Source organism: Malaclemys terrapin, chromosome 9 (genome assembly GCF_027887155.1).
Source record: "Malaclemys terrapin pileata isolate rMalTer1 chromosome 9, rMalTer1.hap1, whole genome shotgun sequence".
NCBI classification, from domain to species: Eukaryota; Metazoa; Chordata; order Testudines; family Emydidae; genus Malaclemys; species Malaclemys terrapin.
In genome coordinates, this window is record NC_071513.1 from 62,301,460 (window position 1) to 62,318,075 (window position 16,616).

The following is a 16,616-nucleotide window of genomic DNA, read 5'->3' on the forward strand; positions in this document are numbered from 1 at the left end:
ACAAAACAAGAAGGATATAGGTGTAGTATTTCATAGAAGGCTTGAGTAGCCAACTTTAATTTGTGTGATGATTTTAAAATATGAGTTAAATCTAATAAAATGGTTTTCTGTTTTTCTATTGTGCCATAAAGCCCACCTTTGCCCTCACGGTCTCATGCCTTGGCCCTCATCCCTTCCTGTAAATTCGAAACTCCCCACCCGCCATTTCAATTCCTGGGGAGAACAAGTGTGCATCAAAAAAGGACTGAGTACCTTCTTATGTTATTTTTAAACAGCTTAAGAATCTTTCAGTTTTTCTCCTAGATTTTTTTAAATGGCTCAGCACCTGGCTTTTTGGCTGCCCATCTGTGTTAGGAAAAAAATGTCCTTTGTCAACCTCTCCCAAAATAACAACAACACGATGACAACAACAACAACAAAGCCACAGAGAGATCTTAGTGAGAGAGCCAAATATTTTTATTTATAATATATTAATTCATTGGAGTGTAGAAAATACTGCTATGAAAACAATTTTTAGTGGGAGCAGTGATACTATTCTACATTTAGAGTAATGTGTCAGTTTAGGAACCAACCAAAACAACCAACCTATCAAAGCAAAACTGGATTCTTCATCTCTAAATCTATCAGAGAAGCTGATTTTCTTTGATCAAACAAGAAACTATGAGAGAGATCAGCTCATGTTAGGAATGTTACTAAGATCACCAATCCTAATGATCATAGCAACATAGAACTAGTCTTGCAGATAAGTGGGCTAGCTCCTCTGCTGGCGTGAATCAGTGTTGCTCTATTGATGTCAATGGAGCCATGCTCATTTACACCAGATGAGGATCTCCCCCAGAGGTTTTCTAATCATTAATGGATGTCTGTTTATAGAATGGAAAGGTGATTGCTAATCTGAAGGCACAACTGGCTTTTTCATAGAGAAGAAGGCACAGAAGATTCTAGGTGAATTAACAATTCATTCCTGATCTCCAGCTGAAATTAAAGCTATAAGATACTGTCAAACAAAACACACATTACAGCATGAGTGCTGAACTGCTACATCTTTAAATACAGTGCAGATCCAGTGTTCTAATTAGAGATGTGTTTATATTTAAATATCTGCCCAGCTGCCTGTTGGTGCCTCCCATTCTCCAAATATCTGGTATGTTGTTTGCAGGGGGATGCCATGATTTTAGAACAGTCACAGAAATATGGTCTCTAAAGAAGTGAAGCTTCTGGAACAATCTAATATTCAACATGGTAGTAGCCATGAGTTGTTTTTATGGTTATTTATGTAGCCCGATAGGTGTATGTAATGCTTTCCAGATAAATAAAAAGACACAACGCCAGCCCACAGAGCTTGCAATCTAAATTAGACATAACGTTACTAGGAAAAACACTAAACAATGGGAGGAGTTAGAAGGCCTGAGTAAATTGCAGGATTACAATGGCAATGGGATGTGTTTATTGGAGCTGGGTGGAAAACAGGAACAAGTTTCATATAATTTTAATGAAATACTTTCTTCCTTATTTTGGTAAAAATTAGAAATTTTGACTGAAAAGCTCACCAACATTTTGAAAAATTTCAGCCAGCTCTAAATTGTGAATTTTGTCATTGGCATTCAAAATTTGTCTAAATTGTGAATTTCAAAAATATTTCAAGGAGCTGTATTATTTATGATTATATTTATTATTTGAATTATCATAGCACTTAGGAGCCTCTGTCATGGAACAGGACACCAGTGGACTATGCACTATGTTAGCTTTGTCTATTTCTTTAGTGAATATATTGATATTTGGGCTCAGAGTTTGGAAAGAGGGCAGAAGTGGCGATGTGGGGTGAAATTATGGCCCCACTGAAGTCAATGGAAAAACACCTATTGATTTCAATGGGGCCAAGATATCATCCATGGTGATTATAATACCTAGCCTAAAGCCCTACAAAACACTGTGTTTGCTAGTAACCACAGTGTGGAAATAGTGCTTAGGAAAACCTAGAGTGTTCCCAAATCAATTCCTTGGCTAATCCTTCCTTTCCTCCGTCATGTACTGGACTCCCACTTTAATGAAGATCCAAATCTGGATAAAGGAGGAAACCCGTGAAAGTAGAATCATTGATATTATCAGCATAGATACCATTGTTTTCTTTTTCTTCTTCTCCATACACTTGAAGCCAAACTTCTTCTCCGGCACTTAGGTGAAGCAAAATAGACCCGGAAGCTTGGTCGACATTGTTTACCTGGAACTGATCATAGGTGAATAGCACTGCCTTGTCCTTCTTGTACAGACTGACTTTCACATCTGTTATATACACAGTGAGGTGGTATGCGAAATAGTACAGGCCTGGGATGCTGCAGCGGAACTTCCCTGTGGTTTCATCGTAGTGATTTTGTTCATTGTAGAAGATTTTTGTGAATCTGATGGGAATGTTGGGGACGGGGGCTCTGTTTGTGAGCCCAACGCTGAAGGCAGATCGGTAAACATAAGCACCTTCTCCCTTCTCCCCTTTCATCCCTGGGATTCCTGGAAATCCTCTTGGGCCTTCAGTGCCAGGAGCTCCTCCCTCTCCAGTATCCCCTTTGGGGCCTGGCTCACCTACAAGGGAAAATTATTTTGATTAGAGTGATCATGTTGGAAATTTCCAACAATAAACCAAATCAGACTCATGTCAGCATATGTGCTGATATAGTAGTTCTGTAGTAGGAGATGATAAAACAATCCCTGTTTGAGAACAGTGGGAGATGTTGGGCAGTGGCCAGTTGGGCGATTTTTAATAGGCTCACTAATGCCTATTGAAAACAGGCCCATGAGATTTTAAATCCTTATTCAAAAGGCTTAAAAAAAAACCAAACTCCAGCATGGAACTCAATTTATCTCAGAAGAACAAAGGGTTGACTCAACCCTGCTGGAATTCACACCCATACTTCAAGGGAGTGTAGCTATTTCACATCTGATGCTTAGCTTCATTGAGCCGTCTCCTCTAGTTGCAGTGGATACTACTGCAATGGTCCATTGGTGCTCTTTGGGACGATCATTTGCACCCTGCATGGACATATATGGCACACTTTTAGCCCCATCATCAAATCCACTTTGAAGTTTTTCTGTTACAATTTTTTATGATTAATTATTTTACTGATTTTCATAAAGAAATAGACAATGAAAAGGACAAAAAGGGAATGACTTACAGCTAGTGTATATTTCCAGATACTGCGTACTTCATGGGATCTCCAATAGAAAGATGGAATTACACAGTTTTACAAGCTGTCAAAGCTGCAAGGCCTGACCAGACAATACTGCATAGACATCAGGTGTTAGTGTGGGGGTAACAGTAATAAAACAGGAGAAGCCAAGCATAAATAAGGAGAGGGAAGGAGGGGACCGGACGAGGGCAGGATGCATTGGAGAGGAGGGGTTAGGTGGAATGAAAATCTGCCATTCTTTGAGCCATCTCAACATTTTTATCCAAAAAGGTGGGGGAGGGTCCACATTTTTTCAAATCAATATAATTGCTCTCTACGGCCATAAGCTATTCTTTCTTTGGCTGCTAACTCAGACAGGTTTAAACACCACTGCTTTATGTTGGGCATAAGACTATTCTTCCATTTTTGTAAAATCATGCACTTGATGATCACTGCTGCCCTCAAAACCCAATGACTTTATGGCACAGTTAAACCCAGCTTAGCAGATAAATAACCAAGGATATCGTTTTCAGCTGAAGCTGAGCATTATTTTAACTCTTGTGGCTTCCCCTTTCCACAGCTGCTTGTTTTTTGGACAGTCCCATTGCATACGCATCAGAGTTCCTTTTTCTTTGTTACAGCACCCACAACCATCAGAGGATACGGCCTTTTGCAACCTGTATTTTGTTGCAGCAAGGGCAGCCTGCAATCCACCGAAGCATTTTTAATTTTTTGTAATATGCTCTGCCATTGGGGTTCTTTTAAGGGCAGTGATAAATCCCCTTCCCACACTTCCTCAAAGAACTTCAGACTAATCAAGTTCCTCTTCATTAACAAAGTATGCATAATGGACATGGGCCTGGGGAGTTTTTGGAGCATTTTAAAGGTTCCCAGTACCTCTGGGCCTCAGGCAGTCCTAGGTCATCTGGACCAAATTGATAAGTTAGCAAATGTCTGAACTGAAAGTACTGCCACTCCGCTGAGGTTGGCAGATCATAACTTTGTTTTAGTGTTAGAAAAGGGACAAAGCCCTCATAGCTGACTAATTTGGAAATCCATATGATGCCCCTCCTCAGCGAGTACTTCCAAATTGTAGGTTTGGTCCCAATTTGCATGTCTGGGTTGTACCAAATGGGTGCTTTTGCATGATGGCAAATTGGAACCTCTTAGCTAGGATAGCCCAGACCCTTCATGCAGCCATCACTGTAGGCCAGTGGTTCCCAAACTTGTTCCGCCGCTTGTGCAGGGAAAGCCCCTGGCGGGCTGGGCCAGTTTGTGTACCTGCCGCGTCCGTAGGTTCGGCTGATCGCGGCTCCTAGTGGCCACGGTTCGCTGCTCCAGGCCAATGGGAGCTGCTGGAAGCAGCGCGGACTGAGGGACGTACTGGCCACCACTTCCAGCAGCTCCCATTGGCCTGGAGCAGCGAACCGCTGCCACTGGGAGCCGCAATCGGCCGAAGCACTTCCTTTTGTTTTAAACCTGCTGCTTATTTTATTTCATTGAGTGACCCCTGGTTTGTGTGTTATGTGAATAGGTAAATAACACTTCCTTATTTACTTTCTCTGCACCATTCATGATTTTATAGATCTCTATCATAGCCCCCCTCAGTCGTCTCTTTTCCAAGCTGAACAGTCTTCTCTCTTTTTTTTTTTTTTTGCCCTTCTCTGTACTTTTTCCTATTCTCTTATCTTTTTTGAGATGTGGTGACCAGAACTGCACACAATATTCAAGGTGTGGGCGTCCCGTGGATTTATAAAGTGGCATTATGATATTTTCTGTCTTATTACCTATCGCTTTCCTAACGGTTCCTAACATTCTGTTAGCTTTTTTGACTGCTGATGCACATTGAGCAAATTTTTCAGAGAACTATCCATGATGATTCCAAGATCTCTTTCTCGAGTGGTAGCAGCTAATTTAGACTCCATTTTGTATGGATAGTTGGGATGATGTTTTCCACTGTGCATTTAATCAACATTGAATTTCATCTGCCATTTTCTTCCCCATTTTCTATGATAAAAGCATAATATTAATTTTGTAGGTCTGGGGGACCCAACCCTGTTGGCTTTAAGGAATTGGAGATGGTAGTCATGGTCTCTGATCAGAGCCTCACAGGAAGGTTCTAATAATGCTATTAAATTTTCTAAAATAAGTTGGACAGATATATAGAGATAAGCCAGAGGGATATATACAGGTATGCCACTTAGGGTATGTCGTCTGCAATTAGACACCTGCGGCTGGCCCACGCCAGCTGACTTGGGCTTGCAGGGCTTGGGCTGTGGAGCTGTTTCATTGCGGTGTAGTCTTCTGGGCTCTGCAGGGTCCTAGAGCCCAGACAGTATAGACATACCCTTTAACTATAGAGGAGTTTAGGCAGAATATACATTTTTATTGTGTGAACCCTTCCCCACAGCCTGAGGGACGGATGATGGCCCCTATTTGTATCACTAACTATTTGGAAGAGTACAGAATCTAAAATTATTTTCACTAGTTTGTTAATATTTCTTGGTACTTTTATACCTAGGTACTCACATGCATCAATTTGCCTTTGGAAATTCCATTGAGAGAAAGCCCCATTAGCTGCCAACCAGGAGATTTCCAATAGTTCTGATTTTTCCCAGTTTATTTTCCCAGTCAGCAGATATCGATCCGAAGTTTTGAATTAGTGATAGCTGTTAGAAATGTTAATGCACGTGCATGGTAATTGAAATAATTGTCATTTTTTCATTTTATTTCTAGAATCCTCAAAAGCATAAACTGCAGTTTTTCACCTAAAAAACCAAAGCTAACCAAAAAGTTAACCAATGATAACCCCAAAATTTTCTCAGCTGTTTGGGAAGAGACCTTCTAAGCCAAATTTCAGGTAAGAGCTAGATTTTATAAATGACATAAAATAGTTGCTGAAAATGGAAATGCTGGCAATGTTTATAGCTGATGCCGCTGAATAACATACAGTGACTTCAAATACAAACAAATATTGGCAAATTTGACTAGCTTTCTCTGTATTGCAAAATAACTATACACTGCATTGAAATACAAACAATCAGATCCTTAAACATTCATTTACAACTCTGACACTAACAGGAGCAGGTAATTACATAGACAGAGAATCAGTGGTTTGTTTATAGGGAAGAAGCCAGGGAAATTCTTTCCTCTAAACTGTTACCTGGCTCCTAACATTTCAGAACTTTCCATCCAAAGAATATATTTGTCCCCTCTTCTACATACACATTCTGTGCCTTGTGCTCTCATTTGCTAAATATGGAATGACACATTAGCTCTGAGAACTTTAGGCCTGATTCAAAGCCCGTGGAAGTCAGTGGAAATCTTTCCATTGACCTCCATGAACTTTGAATCCTGTCCCTACTGAGGCTTCCTTCCCTCAGAAGTCAGGTCATGTTTGATTGAAATGGTATAGAATATTAAAGCCTCACGCAGACCTGGCTCTCCGTTCTCTCCCTTTTGCCCATCTTTCCCATCCTTTCCATCTCTGCCTGGGACGCCATTGTGGCCTGGGTAGCCTGGTGCTCCTCCCATCCAATTTGCACAAGGCCCTTTAGGTGGCTGTGGTTCTTCATCTGTTGTTTCAGTGTGATACAGTTGCACCAGCAGCAGCAAGCAAAGGAGGAGGTTTGGCACCAGCTTCATTGTGAACTCTGAAATGGACAATGACTCTATTAGCATTTTAGACCAAGGAACCTGAATGCCAAAGTGGCGATGGTCATTGAGCCAACAGAGACAGAGGACAAGCAGTTGAATGCATAAATCATTCCCTGGGGAAACTCCATTCCATTTGAGATTGACACGTTAGTTAACAGGGTATAATTCTATTCCTTGAAATGCCTCTTCTCAACTCAGAGTTGGGCACCCTCAGCTCCCATTGAAATCCCAGGATCAGGCCCTCCGAAGCAAATGTACCCACCAATGCCTGGTTGAGTATCTTGATTAAGTGCTGGAATGATGCTAGCTATGGTCCCTGCTCCTCATCTGGGCCACCCCCACTCCCATGCACTGCTACACACGGAGCCCCCTGCATAGCTGGGTTCTGCACTAAACAAAAGATGACCTCGCATGGCCATTCCCAAGCCCTTTCCTGCTTTATGCTGCAGAACTCTTTTCCTGCTAGGGGCTCTTTGCACCCAGAGATGGAGTGGGGGGAGAGATGTGAGCAGGATTTGCCCCTCAATGCATAACCTCTCTAAGCTCCAGGTCAACTCAAAAGCTTGTCTCTTTTGCCAACAGGAGTTGATGCAATAGAAGATATTACCTCACCCAGTTAGTCCCTCTAATATCCTGGGACCAACACAGCTACAACAACACTGCAAACATTTTGTGAACATCAGAGGAAATTTCACTTGTCTTCTGTCACTTACTGAGTGGCAATAACTTTTATATATTTTCCCACACTCTTTATGGTATCTTCAGTGTTTTAAAGCAATGACTAATCAGAAACAGTCCTAATTCTGACCTCTCTTACCCGATTTTAAATTAGACAAAGCAGTTTTTCTGGTGCAAAACTACTGTGAAATGCAAAACCAAACCCTCTAGGACAGATTCTGAGCTTACTACTGATGTAAATCCAGACTAATGCCATTGAAACCAACAGAGTCTCCAGTAACTCCATTGACATTAATGGAGTTTTTTTTGGATTACCAGTGTAGCTGAGGTCAGAATCTTGACCTTAGATTTTTATGTTGAATATGGTGATGCCACACCACCATGTCTGTTGTCTGCTTCTTTTGCAATGTTCCAGTCAATTAGATGATGACACAATCCAACGTTCTGCTTGGTTGAGTGAACAGCTGATGTAAAATACAGTCTGGCAGAACTCATAACAAAATCTGAGATGCCACCATGCTGAACATGCAATATATTGTTACAGATACAGTACACTAACCTTGGAGCATCTACTGTCAGCAATCTACATTCAGATTGCCAGCCTCCTATAGATGATCCTATCAGATTTTAATGCTTTTTTGTTTTCCATTGAGATCTGTCAATGGGGAAATGGAATCTGATGCACTAAGTATCTGAGAGTTGTATTACTAGATTTTTGCTCTTTCAAACTAGTTGCTTTTATATTAGAAGCAAACAGTATGACTTCCCAGATTATCTCCTGAGGTAGTATTTAAGATCAGGTTTACAGAATAAAAATCCTAAATTCACTATTTGAGGGTCAAATTCACCTCTATGCAGAGGGACATTGGATTATACAATGAAACAACAAGTAATCCCTGATCTGATGATCACAAGAGGCATGACAGATAATACATTTTAATAAAGGGATGGTGTTGCAGGGCCACATGGTTAAGTCAATACGGTTGCGCTTAGCCACTGGGCTGTGTAGTTCAATGGCCGGAGTCAGTAGGACTCCCCTTAACTGCAGGGGAGTGTGGCCCAATTTCTGTAGTCAAGCGGACTTCCCTTGTCTGCAGGGGAGTGTGGCCCAATTTCTGGAGTCAAGAGGGCTTCCTTTGTCTGCAGGAAAGCATGGCCCAAAGGCCGGAGTCAGTAGCACTCCCCTTAACTGCAAGGGAGTGTGGCCCAATGACCAGAGTCAATACAACCACCCTTGACTATAGGGTAGTGTTGCCTAGTGGCCGGAGTCAATCACCCTTGGAGGCAGGGTAGGGTGATCTAGTGGCTAGAGTCAATACATCCACCCTCGGAGGTAGGGTAGGGTGGTCTAGTGGCTAGTGCCTGGGGGCCATCACCACGGAGGTGGCAGCCCCAGTAGTAGGGCTCAGGGCCAGCCGACCCCACTGGGCCTCAACCCAGGGCCCTAACCGAGTTGGAGTGGTCCGCCACTGGGTCAGCGGGGAATTCCACTGAAACACACTGACCTCATGAGGGTGGGAGGTACCACTCCCTCAACCTCCCTGGGTCACTTCCTACCGGCTTTCCTGCCGCAGGGTCCGTAGGGTATCAGGGCCTCCAGGCACCTCAGTGCTGGACGCTCCCTGGGGTTCCGATAGCGGCAGGTCTCGGGCTCTTCGCCTCCCGTAGGTAATGGCTGTAACGGCTCCTGGGCTGGAGCCCCTACCAAGCGTCCTTCCTCCTCGGCAGAGAGCCCAGACTGAGCTATGCTGCTCCTTTTACACTGCAGCAGCAGTTGGAGCATGCCCAGCAGGGTTGATGGGGCATGGCTTCAGCTGCTGAGAGCGCTGCTTTAACCCCTTCTGCTCCAGTGTGGGGCTAGTCCACCCTGTCACACACTCTCCCCCTGAAGAGGGCACCTATCTGGTGTCCTTCCTTGTCCTCCTCTCTATCCCACCTCGAAAATAAATCTGTGTTGGCATGTGCCTTACCCGGTTGATGGAAGACCTGGAAATCGTACGGCTGCAGGGAGAGGTACCAACACATGGTGAAGGGATGCATGGTCAGTAATTAGTTGGAAAGGGTTCCCAGTAAGTAATAACGCAGGGCCTCCACTGCCCACTTCACGGCTAGCACCTCTTTCTTGATGGTCAAATATCGGGTCTCCCTGGGGTACAGTTTCCGGCTTAGATATCGGACCGGGTGTTCTTCGCCATTGACTTGCTGGGAGAGGACTGCCCTGAGCTCCGTTTGTGAGGCATCTGTCTGTAGGATGAAGGACCTCATAAAGTCTGGGTGTGTTAAAACTGGCCCCTGAGCTAGCCGTTCCTTCAGCATCTGGAAGGCCACCTCGCATCTCTCAGACCACCAGACTGTCTGTGGTTGAGAGTTCTTTGTCAGGTCCGAGAGAGGGGCTGCCAGCGTTCTGAAATCGGGTACGAATCAGCGGTAGTACCCCACCAGTCCTAGAAACTGCCTCACTTGCTTCTTTGTCGTGCAGGCAAACCATTCTTTTAGGGCTTGAACCTTATCCACTAGGGGCCGCAGCTTGCCCCCACCCATTATGTACCCTAGATAGGTCACCTCCCATTGACCAAGGTGACATTTGGCTGGTTTTGCCATGAGTCCGGACTCTTTTAGGGCTCCTAGTACATTGGCAACATGTCAGAGATGGTTTCCCAGTTGGCGTTATATATCATGATGTCATCAATATATGCCACAGCATACTGGTCGTGGGGCTGCAGGATGGAGTTCATTAGAAGGTGGCAGCAGCACCGTGCAGTCCAAAAGGCATTCTCACAAAATGAAATAGGCCAAATGGAGTAGGGAAAGCTGTCTTCACCCTCGAGTTTGACATAAAGGGTATTTGCCAATACCCTTTTGTCAAATCAAGCCTGGAGAAGAACACAACTCCTCCTTGCCTCTCCAAGAGCTTCTCCACCTGGGGAATGCATCAAAGCAGGAGATGGTGTTGACTTTCCTAAAGTTGATATAACAGCAGGTGGTCCCATCTAGGACAATCAGGCTACACCATTCACTCCTTGATTCTTCCACTACCCCCAGCTCCAGCATGGTGTCTAGTTCCCTCCTGATGGCCTCCCACATCTTCCTCAGGAGGGGTCAGTGGGCATCACAGACCTTTTGGCCTTGTATAGTAGCTATATGCTGGTGCATGACTTCCATCCGCCCAGGGTGGGCGGATAAGGCTTCTGGAAAGGCCTGCAAGACCCACTGCAGCTGTCCCCGCTGCTCAGGGCTCAGCTCGGCACCCATCATGGCCGGCCCAGACGCTAGGGTTCTGTCAACCAGCAGTCCCAGTTCGGGCTACAGAGGGAAAGGGTAATGGTCTTCCCTGGCATTCCACGCCTTCATCAGGTTAACATGGTATATGTGTATCTCTTTCCATCTCCCCGGTAGCCGGATCTCATAGTCCACTGGTCCCACCAGTCAGGTGACCTCGTAGGGTCCCTGCCACTTGGCCATCAGTTTGGAGTCTGTGGAGAATAACAAGAGCAGGACGTCATCTCCTGGCTCAAATGTGCAGAGTCTGGCCCCCTTGTTGTAGTGATGTTCTTGTACGTGCTGAGCCTGTAACAGATTCTTCTGGGCAAAAGTCCCCAGAGTATGGAGCCATTCCCACAGTTGCAACACGTAGTGGATCACCCCTGTGACCCGGGTTACTTGCTCTTCCCAATCCTCCCAAACGAGGTCAGGGATGTCCTGGGGTTGTTGCCCGTAGAGGAGTTCAAAGGGGAGAAGCCGGTTGATGCCTAGGGTACCTCCCATACAGAGAGCAGCAGGGCTGGAAGTAATGTGTTCCAGTGCTGGGGGTCCTCTTCCAGAAACTTATGCAACATCATTTTCAATGCCTGATTGAAACGCTCTACCAGCCCATCTGTCTGAGGGTGGTACATTGACAACTTGAGAGCCCGGATGTTGAGTAAGTGGCAGAGTTCGGCCATCAGACAGGACATCAGGTTGGTACTTTGATCAGTCAGGATTTCCTGTGGTGTCCCCACCCTGGTGAAGACTTTAACTAGCTCAGTGGCAATCATAGGTTCCATGGCCATTCGCAATGGGATGGCTCCAGGGAACCGGGTGGCATAGTCCCTTATCACCAGGATGTATCAGTTCCCCTCCACACTCCTTTTCAGTGGCCCCACCAGGTTTAGGCTGATACACTCAAAGGGAACCCCAGCACAGATAATGGGATGAGGGGTGCTTTGGGTACCCCGTTTGGTCCGGCACGCTGACACTCTGGGCAAGAGGCACAGAAATCCTTTACCTTCTGGTGGATCCTGGCCAGAAAAATCATCGGGCTACCCTTTGGAGGGTCTTCTCTCTCCCCAGGGGCCCCGCCCATGGCACCGCATGGTCCAAGTGAAGGAGGTCACGCCACAGCCTGTGTGGAACCAGCAGCTGTCAGAGGTCTTCCTGTGTCTAAGGGTCTTTGACCACGCAGTATAGGCGATCCTGCCAGATCTCAAAGCGTGGCCCTTGTGGGTGGTGGGTACAGTCCCCAACTTCTGGGCCTGGGGTCGTTGCTTGTTCGCAGGCGTGGCTTAGAGTCGGGTCATCCTTTTGCTCCCGGACTAAGTCCCCGTTGGTCTCCAGTTTCCACGGGGCCTCCTCCATGGAAGTCTCTGCTTGGGGCAGTGGGCCATCTCAGGCCGGGGAGGTGTCAGAAGGGCCCTCCCCTGGGTCAGGATCCGCCGATCGGCCAAGTAGCCCTCCCCATGGAGTTGCTGCCTCCTCCCCGCCTGGATTTCAGTGCTCGTAGCCCCTTAGGAGCTCCTTGAACCAAGGTCAGTTATGCTCAAGGATCACAGGATATGCTAGTCTGGGGAGTGACCCCCAACCTGGAGGACTGCGTCATGCAGGGCGATCTCCAATTTAACCATAGCCGGGGGATAGAGCCCTATGTCCCCATGGATACACTGTAACTGTATCTCCTTCCCTGTAGGCTCACCCCATCGTGGACAAGGGTCTGGCTGCATCCAGTGTCCACCGGGGCCAGTGTGGGGCCCCATTTACCCTCGCCAGGACTACAAGTTTCTCTGAGCCCTTCCTTCAGGCACAGTGGCTGGCCACCCATACTTAGCCATAACTGCAATCCACATATGGGCAATCTTGGTAAAAGTGTCCCTCTTGCCCGCACTCATAGCACTGGTCCCAGCATCCCCCGGAGGGTGCGCCCATCTTTGGTGGGGGTACCCCCTCTGATGCGTCTCCTCCTTTCCAGGCTGGTCCATGGCCTGCTAGTCGCCTTTCTTGGGGGCCCATGCGTGTAGCTGAGGTTCAGGATAGGCGCAGTGCTCTCCCCAGTTCGTTGCGATGAGGGGTCCCTCCAGCTGAACCATCCTTCCTCTACAGTGTTGCTGGCATGTGGCCCTGGGGTATCTGCCACCAGGTAGTCCTCCATTAACTCGACGGCGTCAGCGAGGGTTGCTGGCCTATGCACCTGGACCACCTCCTTCCCTCCACTGGGGAGGATCTGGGTGAATTGCTCGAGGATCACTTTTTTGGTGACTTGTGCCCCTGATTTCCCTTGTCTCCCTTTTATACTGCAGCAGCAGTTGGAGCATGGCTTCGACTGCTGAGAGCGCTGATTTAACCCCTTCTGCTCCAGTGCAGGGCCAGTCCACCCCATCAGAGATGGTCATTACAATAAATCATCTCATTTTCTCCTGCTAAAAATAAAAGTTAAAAATAAAATAAAAGTAAAAATAAAATAAAAGTTGCTTCCACATTTCAGGATGGATTTTCTTATGAAATGTAAATGTCATATTTTGAATGACATGTTATCAGCTATGATACAAATATGTGGTTTAAAGGGGAAAAAATAAAAGAAACCATGGATAATGCAGTTGTAGGAACTGGGAAGTTTAAACAAACATTGAGAGTTCTACATTGAAGGCCTGTAAGGACCAAACAAGACTTACAAGCTCTAAAGCTTTTTTACTCAAGGCCAGATCCTGCCACACTGTAGTAGTAGAAGTAGTACGGTAATAGTATTTTACTCTGCCAGCAATCCCATTGATTTTTATGGGCCTGTTCAAGGAGTAAGGCACTATGCAACATGAGCTCACCCTCAGTGACTAGACAGGTCTATAGGAATTAAAAACAATTAAAACATTTGTTAGAAGTGTCTTTGTCCCTCTCTCAGAGAAGTCTGCTGCTCCACTGGAACAAGGGACGCAGCAATGGTTTCTGAGCAGGTGGGGACAAGTGAAATCGATGCCTGTAAATGCCAAAAAAATATTATCTTCAGGGTGAAGGCATCTCTGAGAATGTTTGGCAAACAGTGGAGTACATATCTGGGCATGGTCTAGCAATGCCTCTTCACTGTACCCAGGGGACTGAGATAAGCAAAGGAGTGCTGGTATGGTTGCTATTTCAGGAATACATATTCAGGATCCAGCTATGCTCAGAACACATGCATCTTCAGTGTGCCAACTAAGTACTCTGTCCAAGCTATCCGTAATGGCTTTGCTGACACTTGTATTGCACAGCTTTATTGTTAAATATGATATAATTCAATACAGCAAGGTTTTAAAAAATTAAAATTTTTAAGCAGTGTGTTTTGATGATCTTATTGGGGTCATATTCTGGTATCACACAAGCCCCATGTGTCTGACGTTTCTGTGTGATATTACAAGCTGGTCATATTATACAACCCTTCGGCAGGATCCTCAGTGGGTGCAATTTGACTTCAATGGAGCGACACACACTTAAACCCGCTGAGGGTCTGGCTCTTTCTGTTGAAGTTACACCAAAATGGAATTCTGAGATACATGAAATCAAATGACTTTCAAGGATGCTTCTGATTATATTGAAGGGACAGGAAATCAGTTGCAAGTCCTGTAATTTAACAGCAAAACACCACTGACCGCAGAACCCAGGGAACGTTATCTATTTTCCTTGTCAGAAAGGCAAATCACAGTGCAGACGACATCCTTGTTGAGTCACGTAGAAGCTTAGAAGGATGAGTATATAAAAATAAAATGGACAGATTAGAGCATTAGGTATGCATCTGGCAGCCAGCAAGCAGAGTCAATTGTAGTTAGAACTATTTTTTCTGGCTACATTTTTATGTTTTTCTCCTCTCTGATATGAAAAGCAACACTTCACCACAATGTGTTAGTGAGGATTCATGGCAACTGGATACAAAGCTATTCCATGTTTGACTCTAGTCCCAAATCCTTTGTATATTACTTCTCAAAGATGCCAATTCGTTGGCCATAAATATGTTGCTAAAGGGCACGGTTGGCACAAGAACAAATGGGTATAACCTGTGCATGAATAAATTTCGGCTGGAAATTAGAAGCAGCTTTCTACGAATCAATGGTTCTGTAACTGCCTCCAAATTGGAGTTGTGGGCAAACAACCTAACTAGTTTGAAAATGGAGCTTGATACATTTATGAATGGGATTATATGATGGGGTTGCCTGCAATAGCATGGATTGGATTTGATGACCTAGGAGGTTCCTTCCTTCCAGGTGTCCTTTGTTTCTATGTCCTATGCTGCACAAAATAAAAATGTCTAGGGTTTGTTGCACATTTGCAAACAGTTGTGAAGAAGAACAGAACTCTGCATTAGTTATAACACATTTACACTGTCTGCATGTCCATTCCTCTTTGATCCTAGCAAGTATCAGCGTAATATAAAACCATACAGAGATATATGAAATGTATTGGGGGTTCAGTTTGAAAGGCTGAGCTGATAAAAATTGGTAACTAATGGATGAGCTAATTTTAGTGGGTCTCAGTTAATTTAGTAGCTACCAAGAGAATTTAAATTAAAATACATTTTATAAAGTGCATTTGTTTATCAGCATCGGTCTGCATAACATTAATAGAAACAATGCCATTATTCCGTGGTTAAAGAATTATTTTTGAACACTGTGCTAAAGCTGTGTCAAAAAGCCTTGTTGCATATTGCACAAAGCCTAGAAATAATGTCATGTTATATTATCAAACTCAAACATTTTCTTTCAGAGGAGTCTGACCAATGATGTGGGTATTATTATTATTATTTATTTGGACTAAATGCAGACAGACTGAATGCTATTCAAGACACAACTACATTTGCAGTGACTGCCCCAAGGACCTTACAACCCAAAGCTGCGCTATGTAAATCTTTACAATTCTGTATGATAAGTAAGTATGTGAACTACTCATAGTTTACAGATCATTGGAGCAAAATCAAGCTTTCCATGATTTTTCTAAGAAAAAGGAGTGAAATCTAAATGTAGTAATTACCCTAAATGGTCCATTGTTTTCTCTGTTGTTCCAGATTGGTTTAGAATTAGTTTTTTTGATTGCTAACTCAATGCAGTGCTTTTGAAAGCAAAGATCACCCACTGCCTACAAGAAATGTGTTATTCTGGTTTTAAAATAATTACTGGGTTTACCAAGGATAACAATACCTAACTTTAATAACAATAAATTGAGTTTCCTTAGAACATGAAAATCTATATGAATAATTCAGTCCAAAAGAAAAAAACCCCAGAACATTAACAAAAATGGGTCTTACCAGCAGCTTTAGCGTCCTGGCTGGTTTGCTGCAGTCCCTTTAAAAATGCAGTGGAGAGAATAGTCATGCCACCACATCATTATCTCCAGGGGGCATGTGGAACTGTCAGTTAAGATGCTCTCCTTTCTATTTGCTATTGAGCATGCTGATTTAAGGTGTGGTATTTCTCATCAGTTTTCCTGTCTGCAGCTCAATTTTGGGCCACTTTTCTAAATTCTAATCACAAAGTGATATGCTTTATTCAAAAAAATCAGCTGAGGTTTAGAATTTTCAAGCCAACTGCAATTTATATTGATTAATTCACTGTTTGGTAGAAAAGTCTATATTTTAAGTTTTCAGCTGTCAAAAGCTTGGCTTTTATAATCTACTATCAACATCTGCAGCATAATGTGACGTAGGAAGAATTGTTAGTAGTCCAGGGAGAAAATATTTTCACAGATTCTGATTAATACATCCTGAATGGGAATGCTATGTTTTCAATAGTATTACTTAATGAATGGCTGTGTGACATTTGTTTCTTTTGCTTTTTAACAGAAAAGGCATTCAAATCTTCTGGAATACGTACACTGTGATGTCAAATTTATTATTTGTACCCCCACCACCAC

At 44.2% G+C, this 16,616-nt stretch overlaps 1 protein-coding gene across 2 annotated transcripts; it reads right to left on the reverse strand.

Moving 5' to 3' along the window:
• Nucleotides 1-438: 438 nt before the first annotated feature.
• On the reverse strand, nucleotides 439-16,113 carry ADIPOQ (adiponectin, C1Q and collagen domain containing). 2 transcript variants are annotated; one of them, XM_054040644.1, is made up of 4 exons: nucleotides 16,012-16,080; nucleotides 14,366-14,451; nucleotides 6,599-6,814; nucleotides 439-2,577 (listed from the first exon to the last, which is right to left on the reverse strand). In XM_054040644.1, the coding sequence occupies exons 3-4, from the start codon at nucleotides 6,804-6,806 to the stop codon at nucleotides 2,045-2,047; spliced, it is 741 nt and encodes a 246-aa protein (XP_053896619.1). In that variant the 5' UTR covers nucleotides 6,807-6,814; nucleotides 14,366-14,451; nucleotides 16,012-16,080; the 3' UTR covers nucleotides 439-2,044. The 2 variants fall into 2 exon arrangements, with proteins under 2 accessions (XP_053896619.1, XP_053896618.1); XM_054040643.1 differs by lacking the exon at nucleotides 14,366-14,451 and having other exon boundaries at nucleotides 16,012-16,113.
• Nucleotides 16,114-16,616: the final 503 nt, after the last annotated feature.